Genomic DNA, 19,779 nt, shown 5'->3' on the forward strand with positions numbered 1-19,779 from the left:
CAGGAATTTTGGAGTTAACATACCAGGAATTTTCTAAGACTATAATTAATATGCTAAGGGCTATAGTGAAAAAAGTAGACAACATGCAACGACAAAAGGATAATGTAAGCCATGAAGCATTGCTTCTAAGAAAGTACAAAAAAGAAACCTAGAGATCAAAAACATAGTAACAGAAAGAAAGAATGCCTTTAATGGGCTCATTAGTAAACTGGACATAGCTGGGGAAAGTATCACTGAGCTTGAGGATATGACAATAAAAACTTCCAAAACTTAAAGAAAAAAAGCCTGAAAAAAAGAGAAGAGAATATACAAGAACTGTGGGAAAATTACAATAGGTGTAACATATGTATAACTGGATTACTAGGAAGAGAATATAGAAAAGAACAGAGGAAATATTTGAGGCGATAATTACTAAGAATTTCTCCCAATTAATGTTAGAAACCTAACCACAGATCTAGGAAACTCAGAGAAAAACCAGGAGAAATGACAGAAAAACTACACCTAGGCATATCATCTTCAAACTACAAAAAATCAAAAATAAAGAAAAATCCTGAAAGAAGCTAAAGGACAAAAAATTACCTATAAAGGAGCAAAGATAAGAATTACATCTAACTTCTCAGAAACCATACAAACAAGAAGAAAGTGGAGTGAAATATTTAAAGTATTGAGAGAAAAAAAAAAATCAACTTAGAATTCTATACCCTGGGAAACAATCTTTCACAAGTCAAGAAAAATAAAGACATTCTCAGACAAACAGAAGTTGAGAGAATTTGTTGTTAGTACGATCTACCTTGTAAGAAACATTGAAGTTTTTCAGAGAAAAGGAAAATTATATAGGTCAGAAACCTGGATAAAGGAAGTGCACTGGAGGAGAATAAGTAAAGGTTAAAAAAACACAACCTATTTTTCATATTTTAACAGATCTAACAGAAAACCATTCAAAATAATAGCAACAATGTATTTGATTATGTATGCTTCTGTGGGTGTCTGTGTGTTTATGTATAGATGAAATTAATGACAGCATTAAACAGGTGACAGGAGGAAGAAATTAGGAATATTCTGTTATTATAAGGTACTTGGGTTACCTGTGAAGTAGTATATTGTTACCTGAAAGTAATTGTAAATGTGTATTGCACACTCTAGGGAAACTACTAAAAAAAAAAAAAAAAAAAAAAGCAGCAGTATAATTGATATGCTAAGAAAGAAGAGAAAACTGAATCATGTGAAACTCTCAATTAAAACCACAAGGAGCCAAAAAACAGAAGACAAAAACAGGAACAAAGACCACGAGCAACAAATAGAAAACAACAGTTATGGTAGATATTAATCCAACTATATCAATAAACGCTTTAAATGTCTAACAATTAAAAGACGGAGATTGCCAGAGTGATCAAAAAACAAGACCCAAGTACAGTAAGTTCTCACTTAACATCACCAATAAGTTATTCAAGACTGCCACTTTAAGCACAACAATGTATAACAAAACCAATTTGTTTTTCTCATCAACATTATAGCAAAATAATGTTGAACAAAATAGCATTATTTGAGGACTTACTGTATGTCATTTCACTGAAAGTCATGGTTTCCAAGAGCCTATCGAGGAACTTAAATGAGTAATTACTATATATGCTGTCTACAAGAAACCCACTTTAAATATAAAGATAGATACAAATTAAAAGTAAAGAGATGGAGAAAGGTACACCATGCTAACATTAATCAAAAGAAAGCAAGAGTCGCTATATTAATTTCAGACAGAGCAGACTTCAGAGCCAGAAAAGTTATCAGGGATAAAGAAGGGTATCACATAATAGTAACAGGATTAATATTCCAAGAAAACAAAACAATTCTTAATGTATGCCCAACAACAGTGTCAAATTAAATGAGGCAAAGACTGATAGAATTACAAGAAAAAATAGACAAGCCCACTATTATAGTTGGAGACTTAATTACCCCTCAATCAGAAATGGTCAGATCCAGCAGGCAGAAAATTCAATAAAGACATAGTTGAACTCAACAACATCATCAATCAACTAGATGTAATCGACATCTATAGATTACTTTATCCAACAACAGATTGCACATTCTTCTCAAATTCACATGGAACACTAAGAAACACTACGTTCTATGGCAACACACACACACACATACACACACACATTTTAACAAATTTAAAAGAATAGAAATCATACAATATCTGCTCTCAGACCAAATTAAAATGGTGATGTGGTTTGGATTTGTGTCCTGGCCCAAATTTCATTTCAAATTGTAATCCTCAATGTTGAAAGAGGGGCTACTGGGGGATGACTGGATCATGGGGTTAGATATCACCTTTGCTGTTCTCATAATAGTGAGTTCTCAAGAGATCTGGTTGTTTAAAACTGTATGGCATCTCCCCTTGCCCTCTCTTCCTCCTTCTCCAGCCATGTAAGAGGTGACTCCTTCCTCTTCACTTTCTGCCATAATTGTAAGTTTCCGAGGTCTCCCCAGCCATGAGGAACTGTGAGTCAGTTAAATCTCTTTTCTTTATAAATTACCTTGTCTCAGGTAGTTCTTTATAGCAATGTGAGAACAGAATACAGATGGAAGACCCCAAAATATTTGTAGATTAAACACACTTCTAAGTTACATATAAGTCAAAGAAATCTCAAGTGAAATTTTAAAATATTTTGAATTAAATGAAAATACAATGCATCTAGATTTGTGGTATGCAGTGAAAGCAGTGCCTAAAAGAGGAAATTTATGGCATTGAATGCATATATCAGAAAAGAAGAAAGATCTAAAATCAATCATCTAAGTGCACATCTTAGGAAACTAGCAAAGGAAGAGCAAATTAAATACAAAGTAAGCAGGAGAAAAAGAAAAAATAAAAAATTAACATAGAAATCAGTGAAACTGAAAACAGGAAATCAACAGAAAATCAACAAAAACAAAAGCAGGTTCTTGGAAAAGATCAATAAAATTGGTAAGCCTCTGGTCAGGCTAACTAAGAAGAACAGAGAAACAAATTACCAGTATCAGAAATGAAAGAGAGACTATTACTACAAATCACATAAACATTAAAAGGATAATAAAGGAATACTATTAACAACTCTATGTTCATAAATTGGGTAACCCAGATGAAATGGATCAATTCCTTGAAAGACACAATGTGCAAAAACACATACAAGAAAATCAGGATAATTTGACTAGGTCTGTATCTGTAAAGAAATTGAGTAATTAAAAACTTTCCAAAACAGAAAGCACCAGATTCAGATGGGTTTACTAGTGGATTCTACTAAACATTAAAAAAAAAAAAATTATACCAATTCTCTACAATTAATTTCAGAATATAGAAGCAGGGAGAATACTTTCTGACTCATTCTACAAGGCCAGCACTACCCTAATACAAAAACCAGCAAAGACCTTATAAGAAAAAAAACAAAAACAAAACAAAACAAAATCCCCACAGACCAATATCACCCATGAACAAACATGTGAAAATCCTCAACAAAATATTAGTAAATTGAATCCAACAATATACAAAATGAATAATACACCACAACCAAGTGGGATTTATCCCAGGTATGCAAGGCTGGCTCAACATTTGAAAATCAATTAATATAACCCATCACATCATCAGGTTTAAGAAAAATCACATAATTATATCAATAGATGCAGAAAAAGCATTTGACAAAAACTAATATCCACATACGATGAAAACTCTCAGTAAACTAGGAATACAGGGGGAACTTTCTCAACTTTATAAAGAACACTACAAAAAAGCATACAGATAACATCATATTTATGAGAAACTCAAAACTTTCCCACTAAGATTAGAAACAAGGCAAGGATGTCCTGGATGTCCTCTCTCATCACTGCTTTTCAATATCATACTGGAAGTCCAAACTAATGCAGTAAGACAAGAAAAGGAATAAAAAGTATACAGATTGGAAAGAAATAAAATTGTCTTTGTCCACAGATGACATGATTGTCTGCATAGAAAGTCTCAAAGAATTAACAACAACAACAAAATCCTCCTGCAACTAATACATGATTATATTATAGCAAGCTTGCAGGACACAAAGTTAATGTGCAAAAGTCAAGCATTTCCCTCTATACCAGCAATGAACGAGTGGAATTTGAAATTTAAAAAAAAAAGTTACCATTTACATTAGCATACAAAAATAGACTTCAATATAAATTTAGCAAAATAGGTACAATATCTATATGAGGAACGTATAGAACTCCAATGCAAGATATCAAAGAAGAGCTAAATAAATGAAGAGATAATCCATGTTTGTGGACAGGAAGACTCAATATTGTCAAGCTGTTAGTTTTTCTCCATGTGATCTATAGATTCAATGCAATCCCAACCAAATTCTCAGCAAGTTATTTTTTGGACATCAACAAACTGATTTCTAAAGTTTATACTGACAGGCAAAAAACCCAGAAGAGTGAACTCGACATGGAAGGAAAACAACAAAGTCAGAAGACTGACACTACAGAACTTCAAGATTTACCATAAAGCTACAGTAATCAAGAAAATGTGTTATGGGCAAAAATAGACACACCAATGGAGTAGAGTAAAGAGCCCAGAAAAAGACCCACATGAATACAGTCAGCTGATCTTTGACAAAGAGGTAAGGACAATGGAGAAAATACAGTGTTTTCAACAAATGGTGCTACAACAACTGAACATGCACATGTAAAAAAATGAATCTAGAAAGAGATCTTACGCCCTTCATAAAAATTAACTCCAAATGGATCATAGACTTAAATGTAAATTGTATAACTATAAAATGCCTAGAAGATAACACAGGAGAAAACCTAGATGATCTTGGGTATGGTGATGACTTTTTAGATATGATACCAAAGGTATGATCCATGAAAGAAAAAACTGATTAACTGGACTTTATTAAAATTTTAAAACTTCTGCTCTGAGAAAGTTAATGTCAAGAGAATGAGAAGACACGACACAAACTGGGAGAAAATATTTTCAAAAGATACATCTGATAGGCCAGGCGTGGTAGCTCGTGCCTGTAATCCTAGCACTTCAGGAGGCCAGGGTGGGCAATTGCTTGAGTCCAGGAGTTCAAGACCAGTCCAGCCAACATGGTGAAATCCCATCTCTATTAAAAATACAAAAAATTAGTCGGGCATGATGGTGTGAGCCTGTAGTCTCAGCCTCTTGGGAGCCTGAGGCAGAAGAATTACTTGATCCTGGGAGGCAGAGGTTGCAGTGAGCCGAGATCGCACTGTACTCCAGCCTGGGCAACAGAGCAAGACTCTGTCAAAAAAGAAAAAAAAAAAGGAAAGAAGGGAAGGGAAGGGACGGGGAGGGGAGTGGAGGGGAGTGGAAGGGTGTGGAAGTGGGGGAGTGGAAGGGAGGGGAGGGGAGGGGAGGGAAGGGAAGGGAAGGGAAGGGAAAAGGAAAGGAAAGGGGAAAGGGAAAGGAAAGGGGAAAGGGAAAGGGAAAGGAGGAAGGAAGGAACCATGAAAAGACATAAAGGAAACTTAAATGCATTTTACTAAGTGAAAGAAACCAATCTGAAAATGCAAGATACTGTATAATTCCAAGTATGTGACATTCTGGAAATGACAAAACTATGGAGACAGAAAAAAAGACCACTGGTTGCTAAGGGTTGGGAATGGGGTGAGGGAGGGAAGAATGTACATGTAAAGAACAGAGAATTTTTAGGGCACTGAAACTACTGTTATGATACTATAATGGTGGATACAAGACATGGATACACTGTCAAAACCCCATAGAATGTACTGAACATAAGACATGGATACATTTGCCAAAATCCCATAGAATGTACAACACAAGAGTGAACCTTAATGTAACTATGGGCTTTGGTGATAATTACATGTTAATATGGGTTCACTTATTATAATATGGATTATAACAAATGTACCCCTAAAGTACAGGATGAGGTGGGTCAGGTTGTTCTTGTGTGGACAGGGGTATATGGGAACTATCTGTATTCTCTGTTCAAATTTGCTGAGAACCTAAAACTGCTTTAAAAATTAAAGTCCAGACCGGGTGCGGTGGATCACACCTGTAATCCCAGCACTTTGGGCAAAGGCCAAGATGGGAAGATTACAAGGTCAAGAGACAGAAACCATCCTGGCTAACACTGTGAAAACCCATCTCTACTAAAAATACAAAAAAATTAGCCGGGCATGGTGGTGAGTGCCTGTAGTAGCTGTAGTCCCACCTACTCTTGAGTCCAGGAGTTTAAGACCAGTCCGGCCAACATGGTGAAATCCCATCTCTATTAAAAATACAAAAAATTAGTCGGGCATGATGGTACGAGCCTGCAGTCTCAGCTTCTTGGGAGCCTGAGGCAGAAGAATTACTGTAGTCTCAGCTACCAATAAGGCTGAGGCAGGAGAATGGTGTGAACCCGGGAGATGGAGCTTGCAGTGAGCCAAGATCACACCACAGCTCTCCAGCCTGGGCGACAGAATGAAACTCTGTCTCAAAAAAAAAATAAATAAAAAATAAAACATAAAGTCCAATAATTTAAAATATGTATGTATATATGTTTTTAAAACCTGCACACATAAACTGTTTAGATATTTATTCCCTGTCCTCCATTAAAATAGTTCCTCTAAGACCTTTTTTGAACAAGTAATTACAACTTGATTTCTGGATAAAGTTTTGATTTCACCACAGCATCTTTCAAAAGCAAAATACGTCTATGCTGGTATTTCAGAAATGCACTTATCTTCAGATTCTTGTTGCTTTGGCCAGCACCAGAATCTTTTTAATAATATATACACTGACATCTTAGACTTGACACATGACAATCAGTCTTAAGAGTAATGCTTAAAAAAAATCACCACTGCCAGATAATGCTTATAATACAAGGATATAACATATAACCAGATTATATAAATCTGAAAATTATTTCCAAAAAATCTACACATTTTGGCATTGGAAGGAACCAGAGAGAACACTCAATTCACCTCCTCCCATTTGAGGTCTATTGCAGAAGGTCCAAACTCATTATTTGCAAGATATTATCTCTATACTTTACCCCATCTGCATCTCCAGTATCACCTGCTACTTCCCACTAGGCCCCTTGTGTCTGCTGTGCAAAAACTCCCCATTCTCTTATTAATTTACTAAGTTCTTTCATATAATCAGTGTCTCTAAACACGCTATTCCTTTAGTCGGAAATTCACTGAGATCTATCCACACTTAGCAAGTGCCTATTCATCTTTCATCACACTGTTTGAATAATAGTTATGTAGACAAAAGATTTAATTTAAGAAAAGTTTGACCACAAAATTCTGACTGTGGAATAATTCTAAATAGAAAAAGAACTGTAATGAAATCTTAAACTTTATTTAGTAGGTAGTTGGTTGCTGTTACTGGTCTAGCAATTTTTTTTAGGGGGGGTTACTGTAGGATACAGCATATGAATAAATATTGCTGGTGTTGGGAAGCAGGGATTTTATTGTGAACAAAGGGAGATTCAAATATGGAATAAAGGAAGATGAGAAAGAACCCTGTAGTACTAGTTTTGAACTGGAGGTATTAAATGCATTAAATAACAAGCAAACAAAAAACAGATACTCCTTGGTTCTGTCCACCGAAAGGGTGAAACCACAATGGCAAGAAATAGCAATGTGCAAATCTATACTCAGACTTTTGTTTTCAAATACCACTGCCCAATAAAAAGGCAGTACTAGGACTTCTGAAAAAATGGCTGATTCCAAGTCTGAAGCAAGAAAAAACCAAAGTAAGGCTAGGCATCATGTTACTCTTGTTTTGTTTCATTTTGTTTTTGAGTCTGGGTCTTGCTCTGTTGAGCAGGCTGGAGTGGGGTGTCACAATCATGGCTCACTGCTGCAGCCTGGAACTCCTGGGCTCAAGCAATCCTCCCACTTCAGCCTCTGAAGTAGCTGGGACTATAGGCATGCACCACCATGCCTGGCTAAGTTTTTTTATTTTTGTAGCGATGAGATCTCACTATGTTGCCCAGGCTGGTCTCGAACTCCTACCCTCAAGCAATCATCCCAAATGTTAAGTTAAGGAAGTGCTCAAAAGAACAGTCATGTTAAAAGGACACAGGAGCCAGTCACTAGTCAAATTTGGGACACTTTTAGCACAAAAAAGTTAAAAAAAATTTAGTAACAAAAAATAATACATAATTATTACACATACAAGAAAAAAAAGAATTGCAGATAGTAGAGAAGAAATGTTACAATGTTTTTAAATTACTCTTTTTGCAATTAATTTGTTCTTCTTCTTATTATTATTTTTGAGACAGTCTCCCTCTGTTGCCTAGGCTGGGGTACAGTGATGCGATCTCAGCTCACTGAAACGTCAGCTTCCTGGGTTCAAGTGATTCTTTTGCCTCAGCCTCCCGAGTAGCTGGAATTACAGGTGTGTACCACCACACCAAGCTAATTTTTGTATTTTTAGTAGAGATGGGGGTTTCACCATGTTGGCCAGGCTGGTCTCGAACTCCTGATCTCAGGTGATCTGCCTGCCTCGGCCTCCCAAAGTGCTGGCATTACAGGTGTGAACCACCCTGCCTAGCCAAATCTAAAAATTACAATTCAGGCTGGGCACGGTGGCTCAGGCCTGTAATCCCAGCACTTTGGGAGGCTGAGGCGGGTGGATCATGAGGTCAGGAGTTTGAGACAGGTCTGGCCAACATGGTGAAACCCTGTCTCTACTAAAAATACAAAAATTAGCTGGGCATGGCAATGGGCGCCTGTAATCCCAGCTACTCAGGAGGCTGAGTTGGGAGAATCATTTGACCCTGGGAGACAGAAGTTGCAATGAGCTGAGATTGCGCCATTGCGCTCCAGCCTGGGCAACAGGGTGAGACTCCATCTCAAACAAAAACAAAAAAAATTTACAATTTGTAGGTCCCCAGTATAATAAATAATACAGATAAAGACCAATGGTGGATGCTAAACACAGTGGGTGAAAAGTTGTTGGGATATTCTTATGGTCTCCAAGTATCATTTTACTATTATGCTATATGATAATTCTATGTACTAATTCTAAGATTATATGCTAATTCTAAAGAGGAAAATATACCTTTACAATGGAGAGATCTGGCTATTACTACCTTATCCAAACAGTAAAATTAAGCATCACCAGTGATGGGACAACCTGATATCATTTGCCTCATAATGTAATGTACTGTGAAGTTCACACTACTTAGCTTCTCCTTCATATATACGTATCTCCTATGTAATATTTTCCTAAAAATATTTATTTTGAATCTAATCAAGTAAACATATAAATTTAAAACTTGGGACATTCTACAAAACTACCCCAAACTCTTTTTATAAAAGGCCAAAGCCATGAAAAAACAAAGAAACAAACAACAAGCAGGATATTATTCTAGATAAAATTACAGGGAACATTAACCACATGAAACTTGACTAGATCCTGGATGATAAAAGTAAAACAAGAAATATAAAACACTTTTGGAGACAATTGGGGAAATTTAAGTACAGGCTGTCTGCTACATATTACTGAATTACTACCGATAGTCTGAGGTGCAATGATTTATGGATATAAAAGAGAATCTTCCTCCTAGGAGATATATGCTGAGATATTTAGGAGTGAAATCTCAAGATATCCACAATTTACTTTCAAAGGTTCAGCAAATATGGAGGAAATATGTCAAGATGTTACAACTGGTAAATATAGATGAAGTATATGGGTATTCATTGTACTTTTACCTATAGATTTGGAATTTTATAAATAAAAGCTTTGGGGGTAAAACCTCAGTTCAAACGTCGTATCTTCTGTGGATGCTTTTTTTTTTTTTTACTTTTCTAGTGGAATTATTTTTTCTTTTTTTGAGACGGAGTCTTACTCTGTCGCCCAGGCTGGAGTGCAGTGGCCGGATCTCAGCTCACTGCAAGCTCCGCCTCCCGGGTTCGCGCCATTCTCCTGCCTCAGCCTCCCGAGTAGCTGGGACTACAGGCGCCCGCCACCTCGTCCGGCTAATTTTTTGTATTTTTTAGTAGAGACGGGGTTTCACCGTGTTAGCCAGGATGGTCTCGATCTCCCGACCTCGTGATCCGCCCGTCTCGGCCTCCCAAAGTGCTGGGATTACAGGCTTGAGCCACCGCGCCCGGCCTGGAATTATTTTTTCTATCTTCAGTATTCCTGCAGGACTCTTTATATTTCTACTTCAGCACTTAGCGAATTTGTTAATTGCTAATCCCTAGGTCTGACCTTTTTCCTATACTGTGTGAAACTGGCCTCATCTTCATTCCCAGAATTTAGCTCTATCTAGCACCTACTAGGCATTCAATGTTTGTTGTATGATGAGATAAACTGACATGCCACAGTAACAAACTCAAACTGAATCTAGGTATTGTCTATATCACGTGTCTCAAATTTAATTAAATCTATCAAGCAGGAAGCCTATTAAATGGTCCTTTGTGATCTGTACCATTATAATGAGTACCCACATCAACATTCAGTGGATTTAAAATTGATTTAGAACAAAGCATAACATGTTTCCCTCAAGCAGACTCACCCTTCAGTCATCGCAGGCATATTTTCATTTAAATTCTTCACACTTTCGACCCAAGAAAATTAGAGAAGCATACCTGCTCTACATCCCTGGAAGTGGAGGTCTGGTTTTCTCCCATGATTCCAGGCTGCTCATTTTCCCACGGTAATTTATTTTTTCCTTTTCCTGCACTTAATACCCTTCGGGTACAGAGAGTTGGACTGTAAGATCCATAAATTTGCATGCTATCCCTCACGCGGTCACCACAGTGACAGTGTGCATTCTGAGTTCTGTTACCAGCCAAAAGCCAGTCCGTATCTGCTCCATGTGCCAAATGGTTTGATCTACCCCTGGCAGAAGATGGCGTCAGTACTGCATATTCCACAAATCCCTGCTCTGTTAGCTTTGGTAAGGTTTTCCTAGCCAATCTGGCCTGCACAGCATTCATCACTCCATCTCCATTATCTTGCAGTTCAACAGTATCCACAGCTTTAAAAAGGATGCTGGTTTTACCTGAGCCCATTGATGATGCCAATACGGCAAAAGCTTCTAAAGCTGCTTGGCGTACCCTGCGTTTGCTATCTACAAGGGCTGGGGCAAGATCAAAGGACAGTTTGGGCAAGTCAAAATCCTCACTAGGATAGGTCAGCAGGGAGCAGATGCAAATGTTCACCACCTCCTCTCTCACTCTGGAATGCTTATGTTTGAGATGTTCCAGGAGTAAACAAAGCACCTGCTGAGGTCCTACTTCCTTCATTAGCTTGAGGAAGATTTTCATGTATTCTTGTTTGATCACCAATTTGTTGTCTGCCAGTACTTTGACAGAAGCTGCTATAACTGGTCCCAAGAACTGCTGTACCTGCTCTCCAAGGCGAATAACCAGTAAATGCAGGATTTGAAGTGTGCCATGAACCACTTTGAAGTTAGAATCGTCTAACAAATTATATAGCAAACTAATGAAGCCAACAAGACTAGAATGAGGAGTAGAACTAGGGTTAAATTTTCCCAGCACCTGCTTTAGTTCTTCGACGGCCTGGGTTCGGTTCTTATAGTCTTCCTGATCCAATAATCGTGAATGCAGCTCCTGAGGAATAATACCAAATTTAAGATTGCTGTTGGAAAGAGTCACTGCACAGGGAAGGGGATCTTCAGGAAATCCAGAGGCTTCAAGTTCCAAATAATAAGGAACCTGACTTCCAAACTGGGACTCCAGGCGGCGATTGTAGTGTCTCCTCAGGGCAGAGGGGAGACGAGAAATATAAGATTGAAACCTGTCTTGGCCAAGTCGCTCCCCAATTTGTTGAAGTGCGGAGAAAGCTGTCTCAGATTCTTCTTCTGTCTCCTGATCACCAAGCTTTCGGGCTAGGGATATTATCACCTCGGTGAGATCCAGACCAAGCAACAAGTCCTCGGTAGTAAGCAAGATGGGAAGCAGTAGTGCTGTGGACGCTCTAAGTCGGGCATCGGTACTTTCCAGTCCTTGTTGTATAAGCGTTCTCAGCACCTCTCCAGAACTACGTTTCAGACATATATGCAGGATCTGCAGCGCATCTTTCCGCAGGACTGGATTCTCTTCCCGTAACGAGACAACTAGTTGAGGCAAAAGTGCTAAGCTAAAGGCCTCTTCCAGCTGGCCTGCCTCCCCCTGACCCCGGAGAACGTCTGAGAGAAGTTGCAAGCAGAGCCGCTTCTCATCACTACCTCCTTCCACAAGCACTCGGCCCAGTGCCCGATACAAAGCTTCCTTGCGTCGGGGGAAGCCAAGTCGACCGCCCCGCAGCGGCAAAGCAGCTTGCAAAGCCTGAAAGGCCTCAGAAGGATCCGGCGCGGTGCGGAGGAGTTGAAAGAGCCGAGTCTCCTCTTCATCTCCCCCTGACAAACCGCCTCCAGAATCAGACCAGCTGCTTGAGACTGCCTCTGAGGGCATCAAGAGGGCAGAGGCCAGAGGCGAAGTTGTAGTGGGGCAGGAACCGTGGTCCCCCGCAGCTCCACGGCAGTAGTAGTTTTTCTCTCCTCTCATAATGCCCCCAGCTCCACTATCATCAGTCTCTGGGGCGGAAGGACGACTGCGGCTCTGGAGCCGATAGGCAGAGAGGACTGGAAACGGCGGCAGCAGAAGCAGCGCGGAGGGCGCAGCGGCCATGCAGGGTCGTCAGGTGGCGGTGGTTGGAAGAAACCATTGCCGTCTCCGAAGGGCTCGATGGAGCCCGGACTTCCAGATCCTCTCCAAGCCCCAAGCTGCAGAAGAGGAAAAAGAACAGCTTCAGCCCGCCGCCAGGCCGCCCCCAACTCCGGGAGGCAGCCTCTGGCAAAATGGCCCCCGTTTCAGCCGTAGACCCCACTGCTGCCACCGGGCGTAACCAAGCGCACCACGTGACCAAACCGATTGCTTCCATGGTGATGTACCCAGCGCGGACCTCTTGACCCGGAAATCCACTTGCCGTGATGAATGCTGGGTTATGTAGTCCACGTCAGGTGTTGAGACTAGGCCAAAGTCTCCTGGAAGAGGAAGTCAGAACGTTGCAAACGTAGCTAGAGCGGAGAAGGGAGGAGGGGTGAAGACATTAGACGGATGTGACGCTTTCCTTACTCTGGGCGGAAGTTGCCCGCCCCACCCGTAAGAGTTGGGGTTTGACCGGAGCTAGTGAGGATCCAGCCCAGGCTCCAATTGTCCGCGGCTCCTCCTCCTGTCGCTTCCCGTGTGATTACTGGGACTCAGGTATTTTCCTTTTGCTGTCCTCCAGCGGCGCAGACTTTGGCAGTGTTTTGCCTGAATGCCACTGGTGCAAGAGTAAGAGGCAAAGGACTGAGCGGAGCAGGTGGAAAGAGAGACGACATCTTCTTGTGCAGGGCTGGTTACCCTTGTAAACGCGTTACTCTCTGCCACCCTGAGTAACTGTGATCCTTTCCTCTTGCCATCTGCTTATCAGGACAGAAGATCCGGACCACGGCCGAGCTCACAAATCGGGTACTTTTTTTCAATTCCTGGTCTTTGGGGCTATTCGCCCCCGCCCTCCTCCCCTTTCTCCTTTTGTCGACTTCTCTTAACCCTCCGGCCGTAGAGGGTTAATTTTTGTTTTTGTTTTTGTTTGTTTTTGACCACGTTTCCTTACCCTCATCACTTTGCGTTTTCTTTACAACGTACATAATCTGGAAATAGGTCTGTTTTTTGTTTTTTGTTTTTTTGTTTTTTCCCCTGTAGCTAACCGCCTCTCCCTTAGACGTTATCAAAGTCTTTCCTTCTAATGCAGTTCCTCTGTGGGACTCTCCCCTTCCCTCCGCCCCCTCCGTCTGCCGCCCTAGCCTCCCTGCAGGATCCTCAAGCATCTCTGCAGCCTTTCAGTCTCCTAGAGACAGAGATTGCGAAGACAATTTCACTTGCGGTGGAAGTTCTTGGCATCACGGTTCTAAGAGAAGTCTGCCCTGTGGATTTAGGAATAATAGTAGACATTTATTTATTTTAGGCGAACTGAGAATTTTGTGTGCATTTTCTCCTTATCATAAGTGATACTTAAACGAACACAGTGGAAGAGCTGGTGTGTCTAGTGTGAGCCTGAATGCTTTGTAGTGTGGAAGAGAGATTTTTTTTTTGAAGGAGTATTAATACAATTACTTTTGAATGACTCGTGCGAAAAGTCTAAGTTATTATTTGAAGACTCAAATTTATGCACTTCAAATGCAAGTATTCCTACCCTTCTCTGTACCAGGTGGGATTTCTCTTAAATACTTTTTAAAGTCTTGGGATAATTGAGTCACATATGCTAAACAGCTTTATAAATAATGCTCCCAGCTGATGCGAGCGCAAAAATAATTTCTGAATTTTTGCCTTAAAGTACGATTTGAATATCAGTTTTGTTTTGTTTTTTGGGGGGTGGGGATGGGGAATAGACTTAATGTAAATGAGGCTGTGTAAATATACATCCTATGTTTTGGTTTAAATTCTAGGCTGTTACTTGGGTTTTAGTAAGCCATTTTCGTGTTTAAATGAATCTGCCTAAATTAGATTTGGCTAACATGTTTCATTTTAGGGACAAGTTAAAGACAAGGAGGTGAAAAACAAGAAATGATTGTAGCAGTTGTCAATGAGAAAGTGTCTGTTTCTCGTAGTCCCAACCTAAGAAGCTCAAATGTGTAGACCCATGTATTGCCCAGACTTGAGGAACCCAGTTCAAACTAACCTAGAGAATGATGTACACATTACAGTGCCAGTTTATGTTGAATCAGAATTTTCAAGTTGAAAATCCAGTGCAGTCTTTCTTGTATCCAAGAACTTGGGAAGCCAAGTTAATAACTAGAGGTTGTGTGGTAATCATGGAATCACAGAAAAGGAGCTTCGAAAGTCTTAAATGAGAGACGTGGATACTTAAGCGGTTATCATGCCCTTTTCCTGGGAACAAAGCAAGATGAGTCTTCCTTTTGACTCTTTTTTTAGGTCCCTGTGGATCACTATACATTACAGATTGCAATTTATTTTATATCTGTTATATTTTGTCTCTTTGATTGAAGACTTAGAAGATGCATTAATCTCCGTAGTGGATATTTAGGAAATGGGACTTCATCAGCATCACGTCTTACTGATTATCTTTTAGAGCTATTTTGTGGAACATAAATCTCATTCATTGAGTGTGTATTCTGTTTATTACGAAGCAGATTTTTTTTTTAATCTTTGGAAATCTAGGAATTCTTCGTATATTGACTTAAAAAGCCTTTCGTATTTAATCATATATATAGAGAGTACAAATTTATAATCAATTTTTAGAATAGTAGAATACACGATCAGGTGTTTTATTAATAGTACGCCTCAGAAGGTTAAAAAATGGTTAAGGATACATTGAAAATGGCAAATTCAGCTAAAACAAGTTTAAAATTTCAATAATTTCAAGAGTGTAGTTAAATTAGTGAATTATAGGAATGTGCGTGCTACGTATGTTAATTTTTTTTAGCTGAACTTAAAGGTAAACACAATTGCCCTAAAACCTCCTTTATTTTCAGAATCAGAGGTAACACAGTAGTTCCCTGGGCGAATCACTATGATTTTTCTCTGTTCTTACTCAGATTTTACAGACATCCAGGAATATTGAACGTCAGTGTGAATTCTGTAAACTAGTAAGAATTTTGTATAGTTTGAGAAGTTATTGTGAAGAAATGCTATGCAAATGAAAGTTGCTATTAATATTAACAAGCAATTATAATAACACCATGTTTTGAGTATTTGCTATGTGCCAGGCACCATGCTAGGTACTTAGTAAATATTAAGTCATTTAATCCTCACAAGAATTTTTTGAGGTTACATCTTCTACATTTGGACTGTGGAACATTTTATGGATGCTTCCACAAAAGAGTAATTGGGTAGAGGAAGAAAGAGCTTTTTGCTTAGAGCTTGGAGCAGGTTTTGGTGGAGGTCAGTGTTGAAACTTTAGGATAAAATTAAGATTTTTTCCATTATTCGTATATTTTATTATATATCATTTGATTATATATTTTTAAATTTATTATTTTTTCTTTCAATCCTTGTTTGGTTGAAGATTATATATATTTTAATCTATCCTTTTTGGATTTCTATTCAAAATCTTTTTGGTTTCTTGTTTGAGGTAACACTTTAATAAGTTAAGAAATTATGAGCTTATTTTATACAGCATTGAATCAGTTTTCTTGATGTATGTGAGTGATATATTTTCATCTACTTAGGTTTATCTTCCAAAGCCATTACATATTTCTGTCTTCAGTCAAAACTGTAATTTTAAAGAAAAATCCAACTTGTGTTGCATATTAGTTACTATGTATAAGTTAACAGAATTTCACATCTGTTGCAAACAGTTTTTCAGTGGACAGGGATTAATTATGTAACTTAGACGCCTGTCATAACATGGATTCAGAAATAACACAGAAGAAAGCAAGTTCCTAAAGTCATTACCACATCCAGTAAGAGTTCTAACAGGCTTCTGATTTTACTTTTGTTTGTCAAGTAATAATAAAAGTCAAATCTCAGATAAAAGGAAAATATCCTAAGTTGTTCCATAGGCTCACTGATAAAATTATATACCATTATTAGTTGAATTATCCTATGAGGAAAGTTGAACTGTGGGAAAGAAATTTAAGAAAAGAGCAGATGTGATAAAATATTCCCCTAATTTCATAAATCGGTTATTTTCTCCTTTTAAAGAAAACTGTCTCTTTGAATTTTTTTTGTAGTAATCTTGATTTCACCATTTATTTACTCTGGGTGTGATCTATATTTATATGGTGGCAGATAATTGCCTCCCAACTGATTTCAGCACCACTGTTTTGTGGCTTAGTGTCAATTAAGTAGATAGGGACTAAACTCACAACTTGACCTTTATTAACTTGGTTTCAGAGGCTAAAGTTAAGTTACTATAGACTATGGAAAGTTTGATTTTATTTTAATTTCAAATAGATACTTTTTATTCGATATTGACTAATGCAGTTACCAAGATTCAGAATACTATTAAATGTTTTATCGTTAAAAAAAAAAGAAAGAAAGAACAAAAACTATGGCAGCGATATGGAGAAACCTGCTATACCAAATCTGCTTTTAGACAAATATCAGAAGGCAATGATTGTTCCATGGATCCTTCCTTATTTCATTTTAAAGCCCTGATGTATTTTTGTATCTAATGTGTGTATATTTTCTTAAAGATTTTATATGAATGATCTGTCCTCTTTGGATTTCTGTTCTGAACATTTTTAATTTCTTGTTTGAGTTAAAATTTTAATACAATTAAGAAACTCTGAGCTTATTTAATAAATGAGTTAGTGTAATAGAATATTTAAGAATTATGTAGACAGCGCGCCAAGGTTTAAATCTTGCCTCGGACTTAATTTCTCTGTGCCTCAAATTTCTTTATCTGTAAAATGATAGTAGTAATAACAGTACCTATTATATTGTTGCTCTGAGGATGAAAGGAATTAATACATGTAAAAAGCTTAGAACATCAACTGGTACATATGACAGTCAAAGGTATTCTAGATACTCTTTTGTAGAATAATTTCATTTTATGAGAAGTGATAACAATTATAAATTGATTCAGTAAATATTTTAAGCAGCTCAACATTGTTTGGCATTTAATTTTTTGAATGTACTGTGTAGAGAGCATTGTTTTAAGATTAAGAAAACATTCTAGTCCCAGTAATGTTTTTTACTAATTATGTATCTTGCTAATTCATTTAACCTCTCTGAACTTAGGATTCTAAAACTGTAAGTCTTATTCAAAATTTAGTGCCTTATGTTTCTGTTGTTTAAGAAAAAACTCTCTTACTGTGCAAAATTTCAAAAACATGTAAAAGCAGAATAATATGATGAATATCTATTTACCTATCACGCATCTTCAATAGTTATCAACTCATGATGACATCTATATCCCCTTCCATTCCCTCATCCCCTATTATTTTGCAGCACATCCTAACAACATATTATTTCATCTACAAATATTTCAGTACAGCTGATTATGGGGGCTCACACCTGTAATCGCGACTCTTTGGGAGGCCAAGGCAGGAGGATTTCTTGAGGCCAAAAGTTCAAGACCAGCCTGAACAACATAGTGAGATCCCATCTCTACAAAAAATAAAAATAAAAAATATTAACCAGGCATGGTAGCATGCACTTGTAGTTCTAGCTACTCAGGAGGCTGAGGAGGGAGAATCCCTTGAGCCCAGGAATTCAAGGTTACAGTTAGCTGTGATCGCACCATTGTACACCAATTTCAGTATGTATTTGTAAAAGAAAAAAGCTCTTAAAAACACAACAGCAATACCACTATTTAGCAACAAAAAATAGCAGTGACTAATTAATATATTAATAATCCAGTCAGTGTATAAATTTCCAGCTGTTTTGTAAACACTGGGTGCACACACAAGTGTATGGTTCACAGGTTGTATTTGATTGATATGTCTTTTAAATTTATAGGTGCATTCTCTTTATTTCTTGCAGTTTATTTGTTGAAGAATTTAGTTTATTTTACAAGATTTTGCACAGTCAGTATGTTTTTGCTAATTGCATCTTTCTGGTATTGTTTAACATGATTTTTCTATTTTCTATATTTTGTGTAAATTAATAGGTGGAGCTAGAGAATTGACTGTAGTTTAATTGGCTTGACTTTGGTGTGTGTTGGGGGTGGGACGTGAGAATACTCATGGGTGTTATGTTTTTCCATCAGAAGGTCCAATTATCTAGCTGTCTCTCTTTTTGTGATATAAACAGCCCTTCACAATCAATGCCTAATATTTATTAAGGATGCAAAATGGTAATATTCCATTATTCCTTCTTTATTAACAGGGATACTTTTAAAAAGAGAAATTTGGCCAGGTGTAGTGGCTCAGGCCTGTAACCCCAGCACTTTGGGAGGCCAAAGTGGGAGGATCGCTTAAGACCAGGAGGTCGAGACTAGTCTGGACAAGGTAGTTAGACCCTATCTCTTAAAAAACAAAAACATACAAACTCATCTATTTCAAAACCCAGTAGTACAGTTAGCATAGGAAAGACATAATAAATGTTTGATTCTTTCTCTTTGTTTACTAGGTTTCAAATAATGAGTTGGTACATTAGCATCCTCCAGTGGTGACCATTAGGACTTTTTTTAAGTATCATTATTAACTCACGCATTTAACATATCTGATATCTTTTAATCAATTGCAGTTATTATTATTGGTGATCAGTTTGTCCTGTCTTTAACTAGTGAAAGCCTATTCATTTTGGCCCCTGAATATTTTTTATACGACTCTTGTAGTATTTGATAGCTTTCTTCTACCTAGGATTTATTTACTTATTTATTTTGAGACAGGGCCTCACTCTGTCTCCCAGGCTGGAGTGCGGTTGTGTGATCACTGCGCACTGTAGCTTCGACCTCCTGGGCACAAGCAGTTCTCCTAGCTCAGCCCCCCAAGTAGCTGAGACTACAGGTGTGTGCCATCACACCCAACTAATTTTTTTGTTCGTTTTTTTTCTTTGTAGAGACGGAGTTTCACCGTATTGCCCAGGCTGGTCTCAAACTCCTGGGCTCAAGCTATCTTCCCACCTTAGCCTCCCAAAGTGCTAGGATTACACTACCTAGGATTTAGATTCCAAATTTGTCTTGACATCTTCTGCCCCACACATGATATCAGCTATTTGCCCAAGGAGTTCTGTGCTCTTTGAGGGAAGTGGTATTTAAGGACTACATCTGAATGCTAGAAATGTTCTTTGCTACTGGGATGGTCAGTTTCTAGACCTTTTCAATAGACAGAGCTAGGAAATATAATTTATTTTTTTCCTTAAAATAATATTACATATATTTCCTTA

General features: G+C 38.1%; 2 protein-coding genes across 4 annotated transcripts in view; one reads left to right on the plus strand and one right to left on the minus strand.

Moving 5' to 3' along the window:
- Window positions 1–12,853, minus strand: part of FAM179B (family with sequence similarity 179, member B) — a 116,177-nt gene extending 103,324 nt beyond the window's left edge. Inside the window, exon 1 of the mRNA XM_011947077.1 lies at window positions 10,582–12,853. Coding sequence (XP_011802467.1) covers window positions 10,582–12,627 — 2,046 coding nt within the window. The 5' untranslated portion in view covers window positions 12,628–12,853. The remainder of the gene's footprint in view (window positions 1–10,581) is intronic.
- Window positions 12,854–13,073: 220 nt separating this feature from the next.
- Window positions 13,074–19,779, plus strand: part of KLHL28 (kelch-like family member 28) — a 45,294-nt gene continuing 38,588 nt past the window's right edge. The window contains exon 1 of one of the 3 annotated variants that reach the window (XM_011947074.1): window positions 13,074–13,203. Coding sequence is in view for 1 of the 3 variants with exons in the window: in XM_011947073.1 (XP_011802463.1) it covers window positions 14,150–14,191 (42 nt within the window). In the remaining 2 variants the exon portion in view is untranslated. Of the gene's footprint in view, window positions 13,204–13,941; window positions 14,192–19,779 lie in introns of those variants that run through there. The other 2 variants (XM_011947075.1, XM_011947073.1) reach the window with 2 other exon arrangements.

The sequence above is a fragment of the Colobus angolensis genome, unplaced genomic scaffold, assembly GCF_000951035.1.
Source record: "Colobus angolensis palliatus isolate OR3802 unplaced genomic scaffold, Cang.pa_1.0 Scaffold258, whole genome shotgun sequence".
Taxonomy (NCBI): domain Eukaryota; kingdom Metazoa; phylum Chordata; class Mammalia; order Primates; family Cercopithecidae; genus Colobus; species Colobus angolensis.